A 22,012-nucleotide genomic window follows, 5' to 3' on the forward strand; every position below is an offset into this window, starting at 1 on the left:
AGTGACAATAGATCTGCCTCCAAATCTCAACCAAACTTCTCTCCAATCTCCAGGACCTAGAAGTCAGCATCCCCATCTACCACTGGATCCTTAACTTCCTGACCCAGAACTCACTACAATTATATTATGACTTCTTCATCTCCATAACTCCTAAATCATGGAACTCCATTCAACAGCACAACTGAAGAACTTCTCTAGTTTGAGAAGATGCTTCACCATGGGCTACTCTGGTGTAATTGGGAATGCACATTAAATGCTGGACTCACCAATGAAGCTCACACTCCATAATGGTTTTTATTTCAAGTAATGCGTTTGATTTATATTAAATGCATGATTTTAGTTTTATCGAGAGAATCACTGAGACTTTCATCACATGTAAAGGGATAGTTTATGGCATATAAATCAGCTTAACATGGTCAAGACAGCTCAAAGTCATCTAGAGCTCAAACGTTAACGTGAACTGCAGATCAAAGCATAAAACTACCAACAGTTGTGTGTGAAAACAGATATAAAAATTTCACATTTTTAAAGATGTGTCACGATAGGATGGTTAATTTGAGAATAAAGAGACTTGCTCCACTGATGGATCTTCATCATAAATTTACTTAGTTTGGCCTTGGGTTTATCAGGAGATCCCGTTTACTGGACTGTGCCTTGAGTATTGATTCTTTGGTGCTTAGAGTTACCAAGGAACACAAAAAAAATCAGCCAATCCTCTTACTGCCCCACCAGTTGTGCACTCATTGTAGCCATACATTCATCAGACACTATTTCACCAAACGTGGTATTGAAATTCTTAAAGAAAAACCCAAAGTACACCTCAAGCAAAAGTTCAAGACCTGATGAAATATTAAGTTAAAGATTATAAACATGTATGCAAAATTACTTCATTGGTTCTACCTGCTCTTGCAGGTGCTATCCAAAGACTGATAACATCAAGTGAAAAAGTGTCTCTTCATCTCAGTGCTAAATGGTTGACTCCCACATGCTGAGTCTGTGCCACCCAATCTTATATTAACCAATCACATGGAGCTATATGTTGAATTACACAGCACAGAAACAAACGCTTTGGTCCAACTTGTCCATCTCTTACCTCCTCATAAAACTTCAGCTGGGGAACAGCTTCATCGATTTCATTCAGACAAAAATCTTTAAACAGCAAGAATCCTGAAAAACAAAAGATGAGAAATATCATGTTGTTAACCAAATAAATAGTGAAAAGGGACAAATTACTCTTGTTGGTGATATTGAAAAGATGACTATTAGCATCTGAAACACAGAAATTTATTGTAAATGATATTGTATTAATTCCATTGCTCCCATGCATCCTTCGCCTTGTCTGCTCTGCCATGGGTGAACAAGCTGCCCATGCTCCCTAAAATCTACCACTTTCCTCCTTAAAATCTACCACTTTGAACAAGGTTTAGCACACCTATCTTTAAATATCCAAAGGAAAATTTTGTCTGATTACCAAGCATTATTTAGCCAGCTAATAACAAAGTATGTCCAATTATTGATGTTAAAATCAGAGGAAAAATGCACATATGGCTGGTAATGGAATGAACTGCTGGAGGAAATGATAGAGGCGTGACATTTAAAAGACACTTGAATGGATTGAAAAGGTTTGGAAGGCTATAGGTCAGACGGAGAGAAGTGAGATTAACTTGCAGTATAGTATAGCAACTTGGTTGGCACGGATGAGTTGCATTAATGTCCTACAGTACAGCTCCATGATTCTATGACTTGCCTGGTAATCTCACGAAAAGTAACTATATTTGTTCATCTATGACTTTTCTTAAAAAAGTACACATCTGTGCCTTATTCAAAGTTCAAATATTAAACTTTTATTTTGGAAGTTTGCCATGGATAAGACAACGATCAATCATCAGATTACTAGTTTAGTGCCCGATTTCATTTTATATTTCGAGGACCCCGCATGGTGCTTGGAGGTGCACAGACTTTTAAACATGTGCACCATCCAGTTATGATATGGCTTTGATTTCATTCCACCATCACCCCTCCTTAGTCTGCTGTTGCATTTTCAAAATACGTGTGTTGCATCACCTGCTGTTCCTCTCGTGCCCAATAGATCCTTGTCTGGCCCATATATTTCCTATTCATGCAGCTGTCCTTCCCAGTTAAGGAAAAAAGGAAACGAGCATAAAAAACATCTTTAACCACATTGGATACACCATGTCACCCCCACCCCCAACCCAGAAAATGCACATTTCCATTGTTCTATTATGCACAAAACTAGATCACAGAGCACTGGGAGTTCCTCCACCACTCTGCGTTTTGCCTAAGAAAGTATGATGTTGGTTCCCCGTTTTAAATTTAGCACCCAAATACTTCTGTGGTTTTAACCAGAACCTTTGAAAATTGAGAAGTTTGACAATGGACCTCAACAACTGCTGTATAAGATGAGGGTAAACTGATTGCAGCACACCACAGCTGCACAATGTGCAGAGAGTCACATAAACAGGTAAAGGAGAAACAAAAATGAAAAAGCAGATTTTGTATTTGTTGGTGTTAAAGTATCTGGCTTTACTTTCAGTTCATTGGGGTGTTGATATGCTTCTCAAGGATTTCTTGGTATATTGTCTTTGTATTGATGACATAAGAAAAATAAACATAAATATTATGATGTAATTATACACTTTACTTATATTGTATATTTACTTACATAATGTTGATACTACAGGTGCACAACCTTTTATCCGACGATCCAAACAACGAAAACCTCCGAATAGCGACATTTTTTCAGTCCTTGAAGAAAGGTCCTTGAAAACGTTCACCGAGGGCGGCCCGCAGAGGTGACAGCGGAACCTCCGGTCGGTCTTCGAAGAAAGGGGAACTAAATCCCCATTCATAAAAGAGAAGGTGAGGGTATATTGCGCGGGAGGGTTAATAATTGACAATATGCTGCTGCCTGCCCGCTGAGTTACAAAGTTCCCACGGTAGACTCACGATACACAGTGTATCGTGAGTCTTGCATGAGAACTTTTAAACTCAGCGGGCAGGCAGCAGCAAATTGTCGCTCCCTTCAGTTTCACCCCACCTACACCCCTCTGCTTCCCGGCCATGTGTGTGACCCCTTCCCTCTCCTCTCCAGCTCCCCGCCCATTGCACCGGCGCGGGGGTTTTGCACTGTCTTCACGTCGGAGCCATTCACCGGAGACGTCAGGACCAACGGGACACCGGCCCCCAGGCCCACTGCAAGCACGGAGATCCCAGAGACCCACAGCCAGCAGCAGTCCAGCCCCGTTCCAATTCCAGAGGAACACGCTCCCCGTCGGGACCGAAGCTGATGGTGTGCAAGGTGCGTCTTGGTCTTGGGGTTGCGGATGAGCGGCGCAGCTCGGGCTGTGACGTCTCCGGCCACCCCCCTGTACAGGAGCTGAGACTGGGAACCGTGGAGTTGTTTGCAGTTGCAGAGGGAGGGGGCAAGGGCGGTACAGTTCCCAGTCTCAGCTCCATTCTAGGGGGTGACCGGAGACGTCAGGACCAACGGGACACCGACTGCAAGCACGGAGATCCCATAGACTCACAGCCAGCAGCAACTCTAGCCCAGCCCCGCTCCAACTCCAGAGGAACCCGGGTTGCGGATGAGGGGGCGCAGCTCGGGCTGTGGGCGAACTGCCACTTGTCGCCGTAGCGGCGCATCGGGGAGCGGGTTCCTGTTGGTCCTGACGTCTCCGACCGTCCCCCTGGACAGGAGCTGAGAGACGTCAGGACCACCAGAAGCCGCTCCCCGATGCGCTGCTACAGCGACAAGTGGCAGTTCGCCCACAGCCCGAGCTGCGCCCCCTCATCGGGACACCGACCCCCAGGCCCACTGCAAGCACGGAGATCCCAGAGACTCACAGTCAGCAACAACTCTAGCCCAGCCCCGCTCCAACTCCAGAGGAACCCGGGTTGCGGATGAGGGGGCGCAGCTCGGGCTGTTGGCGAACTGCCACTTGTCGCCGTAGCGGCCCATCGGGGAGCGGATTCCTCTGTAGTTGGAGGGACAGGGAGACACAGCGGCTTTTGAGAATGGTGGGCAATCACTTCCAAAGTTCTGCCCACACAGTCAGTACACCTCTCCTACACTTGTCTCCCGCACTAAGATTATCTCGCAGAGAATGATCCCAGCCTAACCCTCCCTATTCTCTCCTATTCTGCAAGAAAAAACTACATTGTAGACTCAAACTCGCGATCGAGTAACTGCCAGGATCGAGGCGCAAACTCGCGACCTTGCGGATATGAGCCGAGCACTCTACCACTGCGCCAGCCGTTAAAATCTACGCTAAAAATCTTCCATTCCGAAAGCCGAAAAATTCTGAATTACGAAAAGTGTCTGGTCCCAAGGCTTTCGGGTAAAAGGTTGTGCACCTGTACAATGTAACAGGAAATTTCACACATACAGGACTAAAACTCAAACTCTATTCATCAGTGATGGGGAAATAACAACATTACTTAGCCCTGAATATATTTAAAAATACACACGAATGGGCACGTTTGCAATGGGAAAAGGTAAGCACCTTTAATTACAATTTTGAAAGCTTTTACCATTGCTCCTGCAAAATATCAACTACTTACATATTCATCTTGAAGGACAAATGTGAGAATGCCAGGAATACTATTTAGAATTGCACATCTCCATATAAAATCTGAATATTATTTCCATAAATGTCCCACAAAGCTCTCTCTGAAAATTTATTAATCTGGGCTATTGTGCTCCATGATCCAATAAAAAGGATTTTAATGTCTGATAATCTCCATCATGAACACAATGAGCAAAAGGGAGATTGTAAAACCATGAGTGATTGAACAAGACGTTAAAATGATTCGGATTTCATTAAGAGGCAGATTTATACCATTCGCAATAGAAGCTCATACAGCAGAAAACGTAGTAATTTCATTCTCCCTCAGGCCCAAGCTTGAGTCAATCAGTATGGACTCTGAAATAATTATGTGAGCTTTGTGAAAATGGGCATATTCCCACTTGGATATTCTTCAATTCAGTGTTGATGCTGGGATTACTAATTAAATAATGAGCTCTGCACACTGGGAGCAAGATTTTTTCTCACAAGGCCAGAGATGATAGCTACATTGACACAAACACATGCAGGGTGAGGCAAATTAAAAAAAAAAAGCTCTGGCATGCACAGCTGAAGATGAGATGAACAGCATGCAGGATGGAGTGATTCCCTTTCATACCAAGACAAAGGGAACTGCATTAACCAATCTGTTTCAATACCATAACCTGAAATTCCTTTGCTATTTCATCAATCTTCCACTGTAGCTCCAGTGGCAACTGATTGATACATTTCTGAAAACATTGTGCCTGGTTACTGCATTTTTCAAGAGTTTCCTGCTTACCTGATGAATGGAATTTCTAACAGTTTATAGGCCTGTCTCAGTTAGGTGACTTTTTAGGCGACTGCAGGAGACTATGCAGTCGCCACATGGTCACCACATGTTCGGGGGTGATTGCCGGGGAGTCGCCTTCATGGTCATGAGGAGTTCCCTCATTATGGTCGCAGCAAATTTTTCAACATGTTGAAAAATTAGCGGCAACTAGAATGAAGCCGCCATGGAGAGCAGCGAGAATTCCCGTGGCGTAGGTGGGTCGCCAGGAGGTCCTAATGGGTTGCCAAGAGGTCGAAGGTTCTCCTAGGTTCTCGTAGGTTGTAGTCGGTGCTGACCGGTGAATTTCATTGGCTCATTGGGGAAAAAAAAGGTAAGCAGTAATTTTCAGAACCAAGGATAACCGACCGGTAATGTTAAATGTCCGCCGGGCTTCACAGCCGTGTATCTCTGGCTTCTTAAAAGTTGTCTCCACTCCTTCACATTGGCTTTGGATCACATTGGTTTCACTCAGACAGCGCTCCCCCCGCTTGCCCTGTCCCCCGCCTGCATAACGGGCTGGTGCAGGAAGCGATGTGTGTGTGCGCGTGTTCCACTCTGACAATCGCCGTTCCAGTTGTCGGTTTTTCAGGTGACTGCCGGCAACTTGACAATCGCTGGCAGTCGCCTGAAAAATCTCCTAAGTGGGACAGGCCGATTATTCTGTGACTCAGAAGAACAACTCACCTACATCTTGGTTTATCTTACACTACAGAACATGAGGAAGAAACGAGTGACAAGGAATAAAGTGACCAAATGTGATGCACCTGTTCCCGTGGGATAAAGCTGCCTCCTTCAGCTAGCAAATTCATCAAGACTGCCAAGCTGTTTGCAGACTACAGTTTACTGACATCGGGCAACATTGGGTGGGTAGATGGAGATTCTCTGAATGTTCATTGGGAGAACTTCGAGGCCAGGGGTAAGTGGTAGGGAAGAATGAAAGGAGCGGTGTTGACAGAGTGACAGAGACGGGAAGATTGAAGAAAGGGAGGCCCAAGGATAGAAATGAGTGAGGGAAGAGGCTGTGTATGTGTGTCAATGTGTCTCTGAGTATCTGCATCTCTGCTCTGTGACTTCATGTGCATCTGCATAGGTGCATGTGCTCAGGCGACTCTATGTGTGCACTTCCCTGTGTACGTGCAAATGTTCATATAGCAGTCTCGTTTCTAACCATCCCAAACCTATTTGCCACTGATGAAATAATTCATTCTGCTATGTCCATGCGGCAGCTGGGGTGCAATGGTCACCCTACATTTAAATAATTCATGCATATACATCTTCTATTCCTATCAGAAGGGAAACAAGTCGTCCTCGACTCCAGGAGATTGCCGAAGATGAGGAATAAACTAAGTGCAGATGCAAGCAGAGAATGAGAAATATTTATCATACAAATAAGAGAACAAGCACAAACATGCACAGTGACAAAGGCAGGAACTATTTGACAACCTGCCTGCCCGGCTACTTGACATACTGCAATTGACATTTCTGTTCTGCCAGCTTCCTTATGCTGATGTGTCATGTACATCTGACTAATGTCATATGTTCACTGACCAGTATAAAATTTCCATCCTGATAATGAAGGTAAAAAACACTATCTGCAAAATTTCGATAAAATTGCTGCAGCTCCAGAAGGGAACATATGTAATGAGAAACAGTAAATATCTGATCACAATCAAAAATGTATAATTTCTTTTATTTTGCTTTATTTTTGCAGCTTTCATTGGTTTCATCCTACCATCCCAGCTAATTAGGCAGTAAATGGAAGTCACTAGTCTGGTTCAGTTGCAGTTCTCCAGGTGTTTATTGGGTGGCAAGTAAGACTCTGTTTCATGAGGCATGATTTTCTCATTCGGCACCATCCCTCCCGAACAAATATTGGACCCGGTGTCCACTGAAGTTATACGTTCAGCCTTTATTAGCAAATTATAGAAAACTTCAGTGAATTCTGAGAAGAATATTATTAAAAAATGAAATTATTGAATTAGTGAAAAATGAAGGAGATAAATAACCAAATGGATATCAGCCAAATAGTTCCACATTATGTGCTCAGATTTCTGCAACGTTTATATTCAAAAGAAAATTATCTGATGCATAGCTGGAAGAGAAATAAAGACGATTTTTTTTCTGCATGCTGCATGACTAATTCAGTAAAACCAGTTTGGATATGTACTATCTCATTGTACTATCCCTACAGTCATCAATATCTACTTACAATTCTAACTTTATTTTTTGTCTGATGAATCAATAAAGTGTCACATCTGAGTGACATTCAGCCAGTGAAATGTAAAAAGACAAGGAAGAGTACTAAAGGAAGGAACATTTATTAAAAATGGCAGACACTGGACATATGAAATAAAATCAGAAAATGTAGGAAATATTCAGTAGTTCAGAGCAGCAGAGAAACAGTTAAGATTTCAGTTCTGGGGTGCTTGATGTAATTAATGGTTTGTAAGGAACATTTGGTTCAGGAATCTCCAAAGATTGTTCTCGTACTTTTTCTAATCAGGTTTTCTCATGGTTGTAGTAGTGTGGAGGAAGTTCTAAATCATGTGCTTTATAATGTCATGTTTACGCATACATTGAAACCATCCACAGCTGAATATTGGATAGCAAGCACAATAATGTATGGGCTCTAGTTTGGAGACTCTACTTTTTGAAGTAAAGAGAAGGATCAACCATCAATTAAACTTCTAGACAGAAAGATACGATACGATATTACTTTATTGTCAGAACAAAGTCTGAAATTTGTTTTGCATTGCAGCAGCTCCATTTACAGCATCACATAAAAGTTAAAAGTGACTTGAAATGTCATGCATCAAGACAGGACCCAAAAAAACATACATTCAACACAACATTACAATAACAGGACAACATTTGAGGCCCATCAGCATGCATTTGATCTGGGATTAAGCGCCATATTCGAGGATTGACTGGTGCAAAAAAGAGTGCTTCAGTCTAACCTTAATAAATTTTGGAACCCTATATCTCCAGTTTGATGGTAACAAATTGTACTCACTGCTCACTGTTCAGAACGTGGTTGGGGTCAGAAGAAATATTGGTGGCCATCCTTAGTATGTTTTTATGGTTGGATGATTCATACAATTTCTGAAGTGGTTGACCTACAATCTTTGAACAGATTTTTAATTGTTGGAGCAGTTTTGATTTTGAAGTAGCAGACAAACTCTTGTACCATGTAATCTTACAGTATTGCAAAACACTCATTATCACAGCGGTAAAAAATAACAAAAGGATTTGTCTACTTGCTCTGAAAGATCCAAGTCGGCGGAGAAACCAGATTCTTTGTTTTGTCTTATTGCAAATCTTATCAATGTGGTCATTCCATGATAACTGATGATCTATCGTTACCCCCAAGTACTTAAATGAAAATAACTGCTTGATTTTTTCATAATGGATAACAAGAGAAACTTTATGAGAGTCAGATGGTGAACCAAATATAATCTCTTCTGTTTTCTTTGTGTTAATCTCAAGAGCATTATTATCAGTCCACTCGACCAGTTTGTTCACGCCGAGTTGGTGCAGCCCAGGGTTGGCTGAGTTACTTAACAGAGATAATAGAACTGTATCATCTGAGTACTTTAGAATATATTGATTCGGTCTATCTGTAGGACAATCATCAGTGAAAAAGGTAAAAAGCATAGCTGAACTCACACAACTCTGGGGGGCCCCAACATTGGTTGTGATGGCAGATGAAAAGGTTTTATTCACCTTTACAATCTGTACTCTGTTAGTGAGAAAGGAAGCATACCAATGAATCAGATAGGGATTCAGTTCCTGCCGGACCATTTTTGACACCAAAATGTCTTGCTTGTATTATGTTGTAAGCTGACGGAAAATCTAGAAAGAGGGCTCTTGCATAGGTGTTCAAGAAGGAACTGCAGATGCTGGAGGATCGAAGGTACACGAAATTGCTGGAGAAATTCAGCGGGTGCAGCAGCATCTATGGAGCGAAGAAAATAGGCGACGTTTCGGGCCGAAACCCTTCTTCAGACTGATGGGGGGTGGGAGGGGAGAAGGAAGGAAAAAGGGGAGGAGGAGGAGCCCGAGGGCGAGGGGATGGGAGGAGACAGCTCGAGGGTTAAGGAAGGGGAGGAGACAGCAAGGGCTAGCAAAATTGGGAGAATTCAATATTCATGCCATCAGGATGCAAGCTGCCCAGGCGGAATATGAGGTGCTGTTCCTCCAATTTCCGGTGTTGCTCACTCTGGCAATGGAGGAGACCCAGGACAGAGAGGTCGGATTGGGAATGGGAGGGGGAGTTGAAGTGCTGAACCACCGGGAGTTCAGGTAGGTTATTGCGAACTGAGCGGAGGTGTTCGGCGAAACGATCGCCCAACCGCCGCTTAGCCTCCTGACCATAGTCAGCTGATTTACATTGGGGAGACTAAGCGGCGGTTGGGCGATCGTTTCGCCAAACACCTCTGCTCAGTCCGCAATAACCTACCTGAACAGTGTGTGTGTCTACAGAAGCCTGAAAGATTTGTTGCCACACTGTTACAAAGTTCCTCAAGAGAAAAGCGCTGCATCCATCCGGCCCAGCAGCTTTCTTTGTATTTGTACAATGAATTGTTTCCCGGACATCTTCTACTGTGATGACAATTCTGTTGGAGTCAGCAGGTATAACAATGTCGGTGCACTTAGTAGAATTATCTAGAGATTCAATTCTGGCAAAAACAGTGTTGAGTTTGTTAGAAAGAGAAAGTTCGTTATCTGTCACAATAGACTTAGATGGGGTTGACATTCTTGTCATAGATTTCATTGTATCCCACACCTTTTTAGAGTTATTGGCTCTGAAAGCATCTTCTAGATGCTGTCTGTGTGCCAATTTTCCTTCCCTCCAAGATGTTAGCAGTCATGGGATTTCACTTGGATACTAGAGAAAAATGTGGGTAACTATTGGAAAATAAAAACCTTAATAAAATGTTTTATTAATGTTAGGAGTCATCAAAAACATATTTTTGATAGATAATGGTCTGAAGTGCTCAGAATAACTATCAAAGATCTGACTGCAATGCGGCACTATGATAGCAGAAGAGCTTTTGAATTCAGCACACAATTCTACCCACATTACTAAACTACATAACTCACAAGAATAACTACAATTATCCGACATGCTGCACGTGACAAATTGTTTAATAAATAAAGAGACCTTGAAAGTTTACTCAAGAAAAAACTAATAATATTGCCAACTCATGGTAATCGCTCTGACCACCGAAAGTGCAGAAGGAGCACCTGAGAAGGCACTGAGCACCTCATGTCCCTATAACAGGAGGACATGGAGGCCACATAAAACAATGAAAGGATCATACAGCTTTCCACACATTTCAGCTGCCTGCCCTGCCAAGCCTCACCATCTCCACACGTAGCACAGTCTTGGAATCCTGCATAAGACTCAGAAACCACAATACTGGAATGAAAGCATGTCATCCCCAATCCTGAAGGGACTGCTTAGGAAGAGAAGTGCATTGTGTATGTCTGCGGTCAGCAATCAATTACCATAAACAAAGGCTATTGATCCAACGGCACAAAATACTCTGCATTGCTTACTGTGGTAATCTATTTTCATGTTTTGAATGACGTGAAATGACTGGTAAAAACTGAACATCCCACTTGGTTTAACAAAGGGAGAGACTAGAATGGGCAAATAAAAACATTAGTTTAGTTTAGTTTCGTTTAGAGATACAGCATGGAAACAGGCCCCTTTGGCTCACTGAGTCCATGCCAACAAGCAATCGCTTGCACACTAGTTTTATCCTATGCACTAGGGACAATTTACAGAAGCCATTTAACCTATAAGCCTGCACATCTTTGAAATGTGGGAGGAAACCGGAGCATTGGGAGAAAACCCACATGGTCACAGGGAAAAGGTACAAACTCCATACAGACAGTACACCCCGGTCTCTGGCACCCTAAGACAGCAGCAATATTGCTGCGCCACTGTATCGCCTGTAAATGCAAATCTTATTTTTACATTAGATTTCACATTAGAACTACAAAAAATATCACAATACTGTAATTCCTCAAAATCCTCCTTTGAATGCGAGCTGAATGAACCACAGTGCTTTTACTATTGAGGCTTTATCATCAGTTGTGCTCCTTAGAGAACCTTGAAAGAGTCAACTGGTGGAAAGGTTTACGACGAACATCCTGGGAAATTTCCTTGAAATTAGGCCACTTGATTTATGTCGCCAACAGCTTCACTCAGGTCCAAATACCTATCAATCTTCAGCTTGTTTATTAGCTCCTTATCCCCCACATATCTAATTCAAAAGTGTAGTATTTAAATTCCTTCACAGAATTGTTCTCCAGCCCTCCAGTTTTAGTCTTCCATATATGCCTTTCTTCTTTTCCCTCAACCAATACATTACAAGGCCTACAGTCAGAAAATTCCTACTTCTTGAAATTCTCTTGCTAACTTTCAGTGCCTGCCCAATTCTTTTCCACTTTTCAAACTCCTTCTCAAAATGTTTAGTGTGACCATAGGTTTTGGTTATATACCTTACTTCCTGTTTTGTCTCCACCACTTCTACAAACTGTTCTTTCTGTTGAAAATTAAAATGACGGAAAGGTGATTATATTGCTATTATTTGGCTTCAACGTTACTGTTCTCACTCACCATGTTCCAAATGCAATTCTTTTCGCAGAGTTCTAACGCCTAACTGGTTTGATCGCCCACTGACTGGACAATATCAAGCACAATAATGTTCTTGTCTGGAGCATAGCTTATAAGGAAAATCTTACAAAACATAGATAATCCATAACTAACCCCATTACTTTGATTTTTAATTTGTACATCTTTAACACTAAAATGGAGATCATCATTTCAAATCATTTTTTACACATTCCCACTGGCCCAAGCATGCATTGAAGTTTCGTCCTACGTCGTTTCTCTCCTACATTTTTCTCCTAATCCTTTCATTGTAATCATCACATAACTATCTTGTGCATCAAAGTTACTTGACCACGTGCATATTAAACGCAACATCCAACTGTCATTTGGGCCACCATTATAGCTGATATATTGAATATTCCCTTTTTTTTTAGTGTCATTCTGTTTCAAAACACCCATCATCAACTTTTGCCCAAAAACACACTTTCAGCTGTCTATTCTCCCAAAACCCTTATGGCCTTTCAACCTGCTTCCATCTTTCTTGCAATTCCATATTTGAGTCTCTTCAATCGTGACCTTGCCATAACAATGAAATAATTGCCATTGTTAAAAATTGTTAAACGTGAAATTGTAAACATGAAAGATCACAGTTGGTGAAACTCATTATGATACAGATTCCTTTACAACAACAGAAGCCCTTGTGAAGTTAACAGAATAAGCATACCTACACAGGCATATTTTAATTTCTCAATTATTTTCAGCTTTAAAACTAGCTTTTTCCGGCATATAAATAAAATCAAATTAGGGGCGTTTCCAAATGGAATCACTTCATTACCTGGGATTGACCTATATATTTTCAATAAAGTATGGTAAATATCTGGTGTCACAAAGCATATTGCTCGTCTGCTGACTATGACTGAAAACACGTGTGAAGATTTTGGTAGACAAAAGCGCTGGAGAAACTCAGCGGGTGCAGCAGCATCTATGGAGCAAAGGAAATAGGCAACATTTCGGTCCGAAACCCTTCTTCAGATTTTGCTGTTTGGTACTTGCAAAGATACTGTGAACAATTTCACAATAGAATTGTTGCCCATAGCAACTGGAGAAATTCTCATCTCAATTTATAGCAAGTGGACATGGGATGTGGAGAAATTAACTTTGAGTTACTGCACTAATACCACGCAGCGGTACATATCTAAAGTATTTAAAAAATAATTGCTATTTGTGTGTCAGTTTGCTTCATTTATGAATCAGCCCAACAACACAAAGGAAGTTTAAAGTACAGTTTTAATCTTACTTTCTATTCCTCCATCTCTTCCCAGGTGGTCGGTTTTTATGCTTACACCAAGAAAGTGAGCACTGTTGACTGATATATCACACTCCTCAAGCAGAATCCTTTGATCACTGTAATTTGTCTGTCGCAATGTTGATGCAAACAATGCAAATCTTCAGTGCGCGGAACCACAGCAGCACCATTATCACTGCTAGGTTCTACTTACTCTGAACACAAGGGGAATTCAGTGGGCTCCAGGTGGAATTCATGCATCAAATGCAACTTGATACGTAGCTTTGATTCACCTTCTGGAGGACAATTCAAAGGGTACTGAGATTAAGATCTGTTTGTTCTCTCAATTCGGAAATCTTGCAATGGAAAGCTAATTTTGGTCTGGTAGTGGGTGTAATTAATAAAAAATCAATCTAAAATTGGTTTTATCTAATGTTGAGATTCTCAAAATTCTTATCAAATGCTGTACTATTTTGTATGTCCAAGACATTGAAAGTTCCAATCCCATGTGCCTTGAGCTAATCTCAATCAGGAGAGAAGTAATGGGAGGTGTAAGTGATCTCCCCTTGGCTGTGACTTAGAAAGGGAAAATGTCTGGAGTTCTCAACCTGATCTCCACCTCATGTTGGAGACTAGTCTCAAGCATAGCATGGAGCCTGGCCAGGTCATACACTAGCTTATGGAGCTGCATTAACCCACAATGCACTTCTTAATTCTTCCCCCAGCTTTGATGTCTTCCTTTTCCTCATTTCTCTATTCTCCATTCCTATAACTAGAACCACCAACACCAAACCTATTTTCCCCTCATCTCCTTGATAGCCCATGTGGCTGCCATGGCGAGAGTTCTTTAACAGCACTGACCAATTTCTCAGCAGTTCAGCAAACAGTTGCCCTCTGTGAAAAATTAGGTCAGTTTCTGATGAACTTAAATGGAACAAAGCCAATGAGTGCAGCAAAAATGGGTACAATGAATCATAAGGCACAGGGTTGCAATCTGTTTAAAAGTTATATCCCTGGAACAAAATGCTTACATTTATATGTAGCTGAAAAAACTAATCAAGCACAAGAGGCTTCTGAATTTTTGTAGTTGGCTTGTCCAACATCCATTGTAAACAGAAAGTTTGGGAGAGAACAGAACAATATGTGGGTGCAGATCCATTGTTTTTATTTAAATCCTCAATTGTCAAGCATTTTGTGGCATATTCAGGCTAGAGATATTTGGTGCAATGCTGGGCCTGCTATGTGCAGTCATGGGAAGAGTGTGGGTTACAATTTTACCAGAGTGTCTAGGCCGAGCAAGATTCAGTTCATCAAGACAACATTTTTCATCACCAGAAGGGAAATGGTACTAGGAGAATGGGCCACAACACGCAACAGCCAACACTGTTCTTTGTCTACAAAAGGAAGCAGCTGTAGGAAGAAAATAAGAATATGAAGACGTAAGAAATAGGAGGAGTAGTTTACTTTGCTCTTCGAGCCTATCACATCATTTAATGAGGTTATGGTTGATCTTCCCTGCCCAGTCACCTTAACACTGAATTCTCAGCACCTGCAATCCATGCATTGCAGCCTTGATGCACCGAATGGATGAAACAAATGTTTACTATGGAGGATGGGGTTCCAGTAATGTGGGCTGCTTCATTCTGAAAAGTGTTAAGTTATTAAGTGTTGGATAGCACTCATCTGATAAGTAGAGAATATTCCTTCGCACTCCTGACTTATGCCTTGCAGATGGTGGGGAAGCCATCAGGGGGCGAGTTATTATGACAGGATACAAAACCTCTGACCAGTTCATATATTTAGGTGAATAGTCCAGGTATTTATTTAGTCCGTGTGAATTCCTAGTTAACGACGACTTCAGGATGTGGATGATAAAGGACTTGGCAAACAGCAATGCCAATCAATTGCAAGGGGAAGTAGTAATCTATTTTTTGTTGAAGATTGTAATCACCCAGCACTTTTGCAGCACAAAGGTTCATTAATACCTGGTGTGATGACTTGGAGCTAGGATAATTGATTTCCAAAAACCCAAATCATTTTCCTATGTGCAAATGCATGACTGCACTCAATAAAGTGTTTTCCCTGGATGTCCATTAACTTCAGTTTCATCAGGGTTCCTGATGGTTACTTGGTCAAATACTGTTGTGATGTCTGGAGTAATGATGAAAGCAGGTAGAGATGATGCTCTAGTAGTCTCAAAAAACAAACTGAACAAATGTAGAGAATATTCTCTGTGCGATAAGGTCCCAGCTGGATGTCCCTGGCAGGATTTATACTAAACAACTAGTAAAGTCTATCAAATGTATACTCTGGTGAATTCCTGTGCATGCTCTTCATGTTCCTGCATGCTGAAAGATATATTTTTGTGGTATTTTCTCAAGCATTAAAATTGGGATGAATGCCCTCAAGCAATCACTAAAATATGGATTAGCGATAGTTGGCCTTTAAATTCCAGGTTTTCAAGGCAAAGAATGTTCAGGGCAAATGTTGAAAATATTTCAAAGTTGAAAGTTGGTCAATGTGCAATTATCAAAGTCACTTGGGAAGATTTTACACCAGAACAATGTTTCTAATGCAAATGAGATCCAGGTAGGAAATATGAGTACAACCTGGAGGTTCAATAACATCTGGAAAGTGCATTGTTCCTCCACTTTGGGACAAACCCATTTATAACTGCACAGAGCTGGGATTTTTTTGATGTTGTGGGAACAAATTCCTAGATAAATGAATCTCCTTAAATCATTTAATCATCTGAGAGAAGTGCATAATCAAAGAGAACCTTTAAAAAAAAACCCATCTTAAATATGTTCCTGAACCACCCCCCTATCCCCACCCAAAAGAAATACAATCAGACAGAACTCTCATATAATTAACTACATTCCATTGGTGATACTCTTTTTGTTGCAAATGAATACAATCACTTTTTTACTTACCCTCTCGTCATATTATGAACAAGAAATTTAATTACCTTCTTTTTCTGTTTTCGCTATAGTTTAAAATGACCTCTGGCTGCATCAATGGAGTCTAAGCCTGCGATGTTTGTGATGTGACTGCACTCAGCTCAACACCAATAAAGCAACAAGTATTCATTTACATAAAAGATTTTACCAACAGACAAACCATTAATTGATTTGAATAATACAACTGGAAAGCAACTGGTGAGCAAGCCTGAAGATTGAAGTTCCAGCCAAACAGATCAGTGTCTCACAATGACAGATTTATTGAGCAAAGAAAAGGCCTTCAGTATTGTTGCTGAGAACTGAAGATAAATCTGAAACAGCCTTCCTATTTTAAACATCAAACGCCAGAACAGAAGTAGGAAAACAAACAAGATTTTTGTCAATGATTCATGCAGCATTTTAGTGACATGTAGGAACCTCTTACACAGATGTATTTATCAACATTTTAAAACATATTTTGTCCTTTTCTTTCACTAATCTAGCCACAGCATGCTTTGTCCTTGATCCAAGAAGGCAAATGGCCAAGTCATTCCCTGGCCACTGGGAGGTGCAAGAGACCATCCCCCATTTCCTAACAAGATTTATCCTCTTCTTAAATCAAATCCCAGATTAAATACTTGGTACTCATAGGGCTGATTTCCAAGCACATTCCTGTACATCTCAGTTCAATGTACAGTGCCTTCCATAATGCTTGGGACAAAGACACATCATTTAGTAATTTGCCTCTGTACTCCACAATTTGAGATTTGTAATAGAAAAAGATCACATGTGGTTAAAGTGTGGTTAAAGTGCACATTGTCAGATTTTAATAAAGGCCATTTTTACACTTCAGAACACAGTATGCCACTACCATCAGCAGTTGTATCATCAATGAAGATAAGTGAGCCAGTAACTTCAGCAGCCATACATGCCCAGGCCATAACACCCCCACCAACATGTTTCACAAAAGAGGTGGTATGCTTTAGATCTTGGGCAGTTCCTTCCCTCCTCAATACTTTGTTCTTGCCATCACTCTGATATGTTAATCTTCGTCTCATCTGTCCACAAGACCTTTTGTCCAGAACTGTGGTTGCTCTTTTAAGTACTTCTTGGCAAACTGTAACCCGGCCATCCTATTTTTGCGGCTAACCAGCATCTTGCAATGTAGTCTCTGGATTTCTGTTCATGAAGTCTTCTGCGGACAGTGGTCATTGACAAATCCACACCTGACTCCTGAAGAGCGTTTCTGATCTGTCGGACAGTGTTTGGGGATTTTTCTTTATTATAGAGAGAATTCTTCTGTCATCAGCTGTGGAGGTCTTTCTTGGCCTGCCAGTCCCTTTGCAATTAATAAGCTCACCAGTGCTCTCTTTCTTCTTAATGATGTTCCAAACAGTTGATTTTGGTAAGCTTAAGGTTTGGCTGATGTCTCTAACATTTTTATTCTTGTTTCTCAGTCTCATAATGGCTTATTTGACTTTCATTGGCATAACTTTGGTCCTCATGTTGATAAACAGCAATAAAAGTTTCCAAAGGTGATGGAAAGACTGGAGGAAAGACTGGTGCTGAGAGCTCTCTTATACCTGCATTAAGGAGGTATTTAAACACACTGAATATCCTTTTCTCCATAGATGCTGCCTCACCCACTGAGTTTCTCCAGCATTTTTTGTCTACTTTCAATTTTTCCAGCATCTGCAGTTTTTTTCTTAAACACATCATAATTGTCTTCAAAACCCTGGGATGCACACCATCAAATCTCAGGGATTAATGTCTTTAGGTATTAGACTGTTATGAGTGCCTGGTACACACCTATTCCAATAAATACATGTCTTAATTAGGAAGAAAATCCACAAAATGTGTTCCAATTTATACTTACGCTTCAGAAAAATATTCCTTCTTAATTCTTAGAACTCTAATAAAATTCCTGGTTTTTCATCAAATTTTTGATTTGAGTTCCTTTTGCATTACGATTTATATCTGTTTATATTGAAGTCACAAGCTCTGTTTATAAATAACTCTGCTTGGGAGAGTATATGGCTCACTTGTTCTCACAAGAACATTTGAAGAAAAAGCTGAAGTATATCCGACATGAGTACACATGGTATTTATGTGTAATTCACTGACATGGATGATGCCTTTTGAATAGATGAAACACTGTGCATTTATATCTGTTTACTAATATACTATCAGTCATTGCATAACTACTTAGACATTCATTAATCAGTAGGTAGCCATCTTCCAAAGCAATACAAGCCTCTGTTTCTGTCATTCTTTGAGAGTATGTATGCCCACATCAACATCTGCAGTTCATATGTATCTACAAACTTATTTTTAATGAGAAATCTATGTAAATGACAAATCTAAGCACATTTCTGGAAAATAATTTGTGCATTGGCAGAATACAATGCTAGGTAAAAGATTGTGGCCTGGGCTCACAAATAGATCGAGGAAGAGAGCTTTCCGTATAATGAACGTAGCATAATTGACTGTGTGTTTAATGGATTCTAGCCATCAAGAGACAGACTCATCTCAAACCAAAATCTGAAATGTGAAGCTTTTGTACTGTGACAGCACCCTCTCCCTCAGATAGCACTCTGATCCCTGTCACTGGCTGACAAGTCAGGAGCGGCCAATTCTGAGCATCGCTGGTAGCAGATGGGTCCTATTAGCTGATATTGGTTGGCCACTTGAACCGTCAGCCTATTAAACCCAGGCATTCCAACCAGAGTGGAGAAAGGCAGATGGAAGAAAGGTAAAAAAAAAAGAAAAAAGGAAGACAAGGGGAGGCAAAGTGGAACGACTCCATGCTAACTGTGTTCCCCTGTAGCAGGTTCGAGGAAGACTGAGCCACTAGGACAAACCTGATAGTAGATTCAATGGGCCGAATTGCCTAATTTTGCTCCTATGACTTGTGAGACCAGCAGTGCCTCCATGTGGTCAAGACTGGAATGCCAAGAAAAAGCCTTAGATAGCCAGTGCCTCTACTGAAGCTAAGACTGGGTGGCCAGGACAAGCTTGAGATGCCAGTGCCTCTGCCTGCTCACGGACAAGGGACTATGCCCACAAACAGAGGCAAAGACTGAGCCACCAGGATAATGCAGAGATCGCCAACGTATCTGCATTTCAATATTCTTCTTTCCCTAATTGTTTAACAAGTAAATCTCACAATTTGATTATTTACATGCAACTCAAGATGATCTCTTGTCCAGTCTGCAGTTTCACAGTTATGTAATCTAATTTAGGCTGGCAGCAGAGCAGCTACAAATGATTGCTTTTATTACCGTAGATAGACATAAAAAGCTGGAGTAACTCAGCGGGTCAGACAGCATCTCTGGAGAATAGGAATAGGTGACGTTTCAGTTCGAGATCCTTCTTCAGACTGAAACGTCACTTTTTCCTTTTCTCCAGTGATGCCGTCTGACCCGTTGAGTTATTCCAGCTTTTTGTGTGTATCTTCAATTTAAACCAGCATCTGCAGTTCCTTCCTATGCTTTTATTAGCATAGCTGGTCCTCCACTATCCAACTATTGGAAGAAGCACAGATTTCATATTAAGAAGTCTCATGCCATTCCTATTGTGAAGTTGGATAAACTTGTTTCCAAACGCAAAATATGGAACAACGTATCTGGCAGTGCAGCACTCCACTGCTCTGGAATTTCAGCTAGGACCCTGTGTAAAAAACTCTGGAGTAATCTTGAACAATAAACAAACAGGCAGCATCATGGAGAGAAATTGTCAAATGGCATTTCAGGTCAGCACCTTCTTCAGCCATTTCCCTCCATAGATGCTTCCTGACCCACTAAGTTCCTCCAGCAGTTCTGTTTTATTGCTCAAGATTCCAGCATCTACATAGTGTCGCTGGAGTGATCTTGTTGAAATTGTAATCCATGGAACAGGGTTCTATGAACTAAGGCAGAGCTAGCATTGTACAATAAGTGGGAATACACACTCAAATATTATGTTTACTGCTTAGTGCTCGGTCTAAAAGTGTTCTAATGCCAGGGAATTGCTTTCTGAACATTGTGGAGATGTTAATAGCACCATGGTTCTGAACCCTCCAATTGAACACTCTTCCTAATCTTTTCCAAGAAAAATGGCTGATGAGTGCTTTAAAGAAACGTCATAAGATAGCTGCGCTCAACAAAATTATAACCATGAAGCACAACGATAGTGACATCACCAATATGTTTAGGAAACGTTTTCTCATAGTGCAGACTGACGTTTAACCACTACATAACACTCTAAAAGGATATCGAACAGCTATCTCCAGTAGTAATATAAACAGTGAAGCACTGGGGATTATTAAATGCACCTTAAATTATATTATTGGTCAGATCCTAATTATCGATAAAAATTTATGGTATTCGAGTTAAATGTACGTCATAATACAGCCCATGAGCATCAGCATCAGGAAAAAAATATCATTTAATGATTCAATCCTTCTTCATTTGGTCTTCTGTAATATCATCTAACGATATGGATAGCCCTTACACTGTCTTCAATTTCTGATCTTTGCTGGGAAATAAAAATCAATATTTCCAACTATCTTAATCCCATTTTTTCAATATCACTTCAGCCTCACTTTAGAAGAACACAAATGTATTTAAAGATCACACTTTTAACATGGAAAGATTGTGAAATAGCCATACCATGAAATAAACCTTTTGGACAAAATGGATTAGCACCAACCCTAAAACAGCAAGAACAGGATTTAAAGATTAGCATGATAAACATATATTTGTCATTCCAAATATGTAACCTCAGATTCTTGAGTTTAGCAGATCGGTTGGAGTTACAATTTTGCTTCAAAAGAAGGATATTTTGGACTTAATTGCTGAATGCTTGCTGTAATACACAGAGTTTTTGCCCGAGGCTGATGAGTTTTCAGAACTTGACCACTCTTGCCATACAACACTCAGAGCTAGATAGTGTAAGTAGATAATTGCAATTATGTTAAATATTATCTTTAACAATGACAATAAATGTTTAATCTTTTCAATTTCTTCTGTACTGAAAACAAAAAGCACCATTTAACACGTTGAACAGAGCTGATCTAAGACCATATTAAATTTGGATGCTGGAGATCATACTTCCAGTTCCCTTTCAGTCTGAAAACTCTGCCTTTCTATCCCTCTTTCTTTCTTTAATGCACCTGTTAAAACATCTTTCTGCCCAAACTCTTGGTCGCCTATCTTATTATCTTCTTTGACATTCAATGACAAATTTTGCTAAGCGTTTAAATGAGGTAACCTGGAGGCATTTCACTGCCAATAAAAAGATGATAGAAATGGAAGCTGTTGTTGTTTTTGGAAGATAAATACTTGAAGAATAAAGTTTGAATACTATTGTATTATGATACCAGTGTACATTTTTTTTTTTTAAACGTTATATTTATTCCATTAAAAGACAACAAATCATTTTTTTAAAGCAGTAGTGCAGTCGGATGGTGGTAATGATGTTGCAATTATTTCTTGGACTAAGACTATTTTATAAAGGTTGTAATCTACAGTTTTATTGCTGCTAAATTCCTAATCTCCCCAACATTGCCACATGCAGTGCTGCTGACGAAGGTTTTGTTTGTGTAAGGAAATTGAAAAATAAATTGTCTTTCTGAATTTCTGCCAATTGGTACTTGGCTTGTCAAATTTCCATTTCTCCCTGCATATCCAGGAATTAAAAGTTAATTCAAAAGTAACCAGCGTTAAAACATTTCAATTTCACCAAATTTTCTTTAAATCATTATTTATTCCTTATAAGGTTTGGGAACAT

General features: G+C 40.5%; 1 protein-coding gene across 1 annotated transcript in view; it reads right to left on the minus strand.

Moving 5' to 3' along the window:
• The window catches only part of grk3 (G protein-coupled receptor kinase 3), a 170,730-nt gene that overhangs the window by 68,634 nt on the left and 80,084 nt on the right, over window positions 1–22,012 (minus strand). The window contains exon 3 of the mRNA XM_055655888.1: window positions 1,094–1,167. Within this exon, the coding sequence (XP_055511863.1) occupies window positions 1,094–1,167 (74 nt within the window). The remainder of the gene's footprint in view (window positions 1–1,093; window positions 1,168–22,012) is intronic.

Source organism: Leucoraja erinacea, chromosome 25 (genome assembly GCF_028641065.1).
Source record: "Leucoraja erinacea ecotype New England chromosome 25, Leri_hhj_1, whole genome shotgun sequence".
NCBI lineage: Eukaryota > Metazoa > Chordata > Chondrichthyes > Rajiformes > Rajidae > Leucoraja > Leucoraja erinaceus.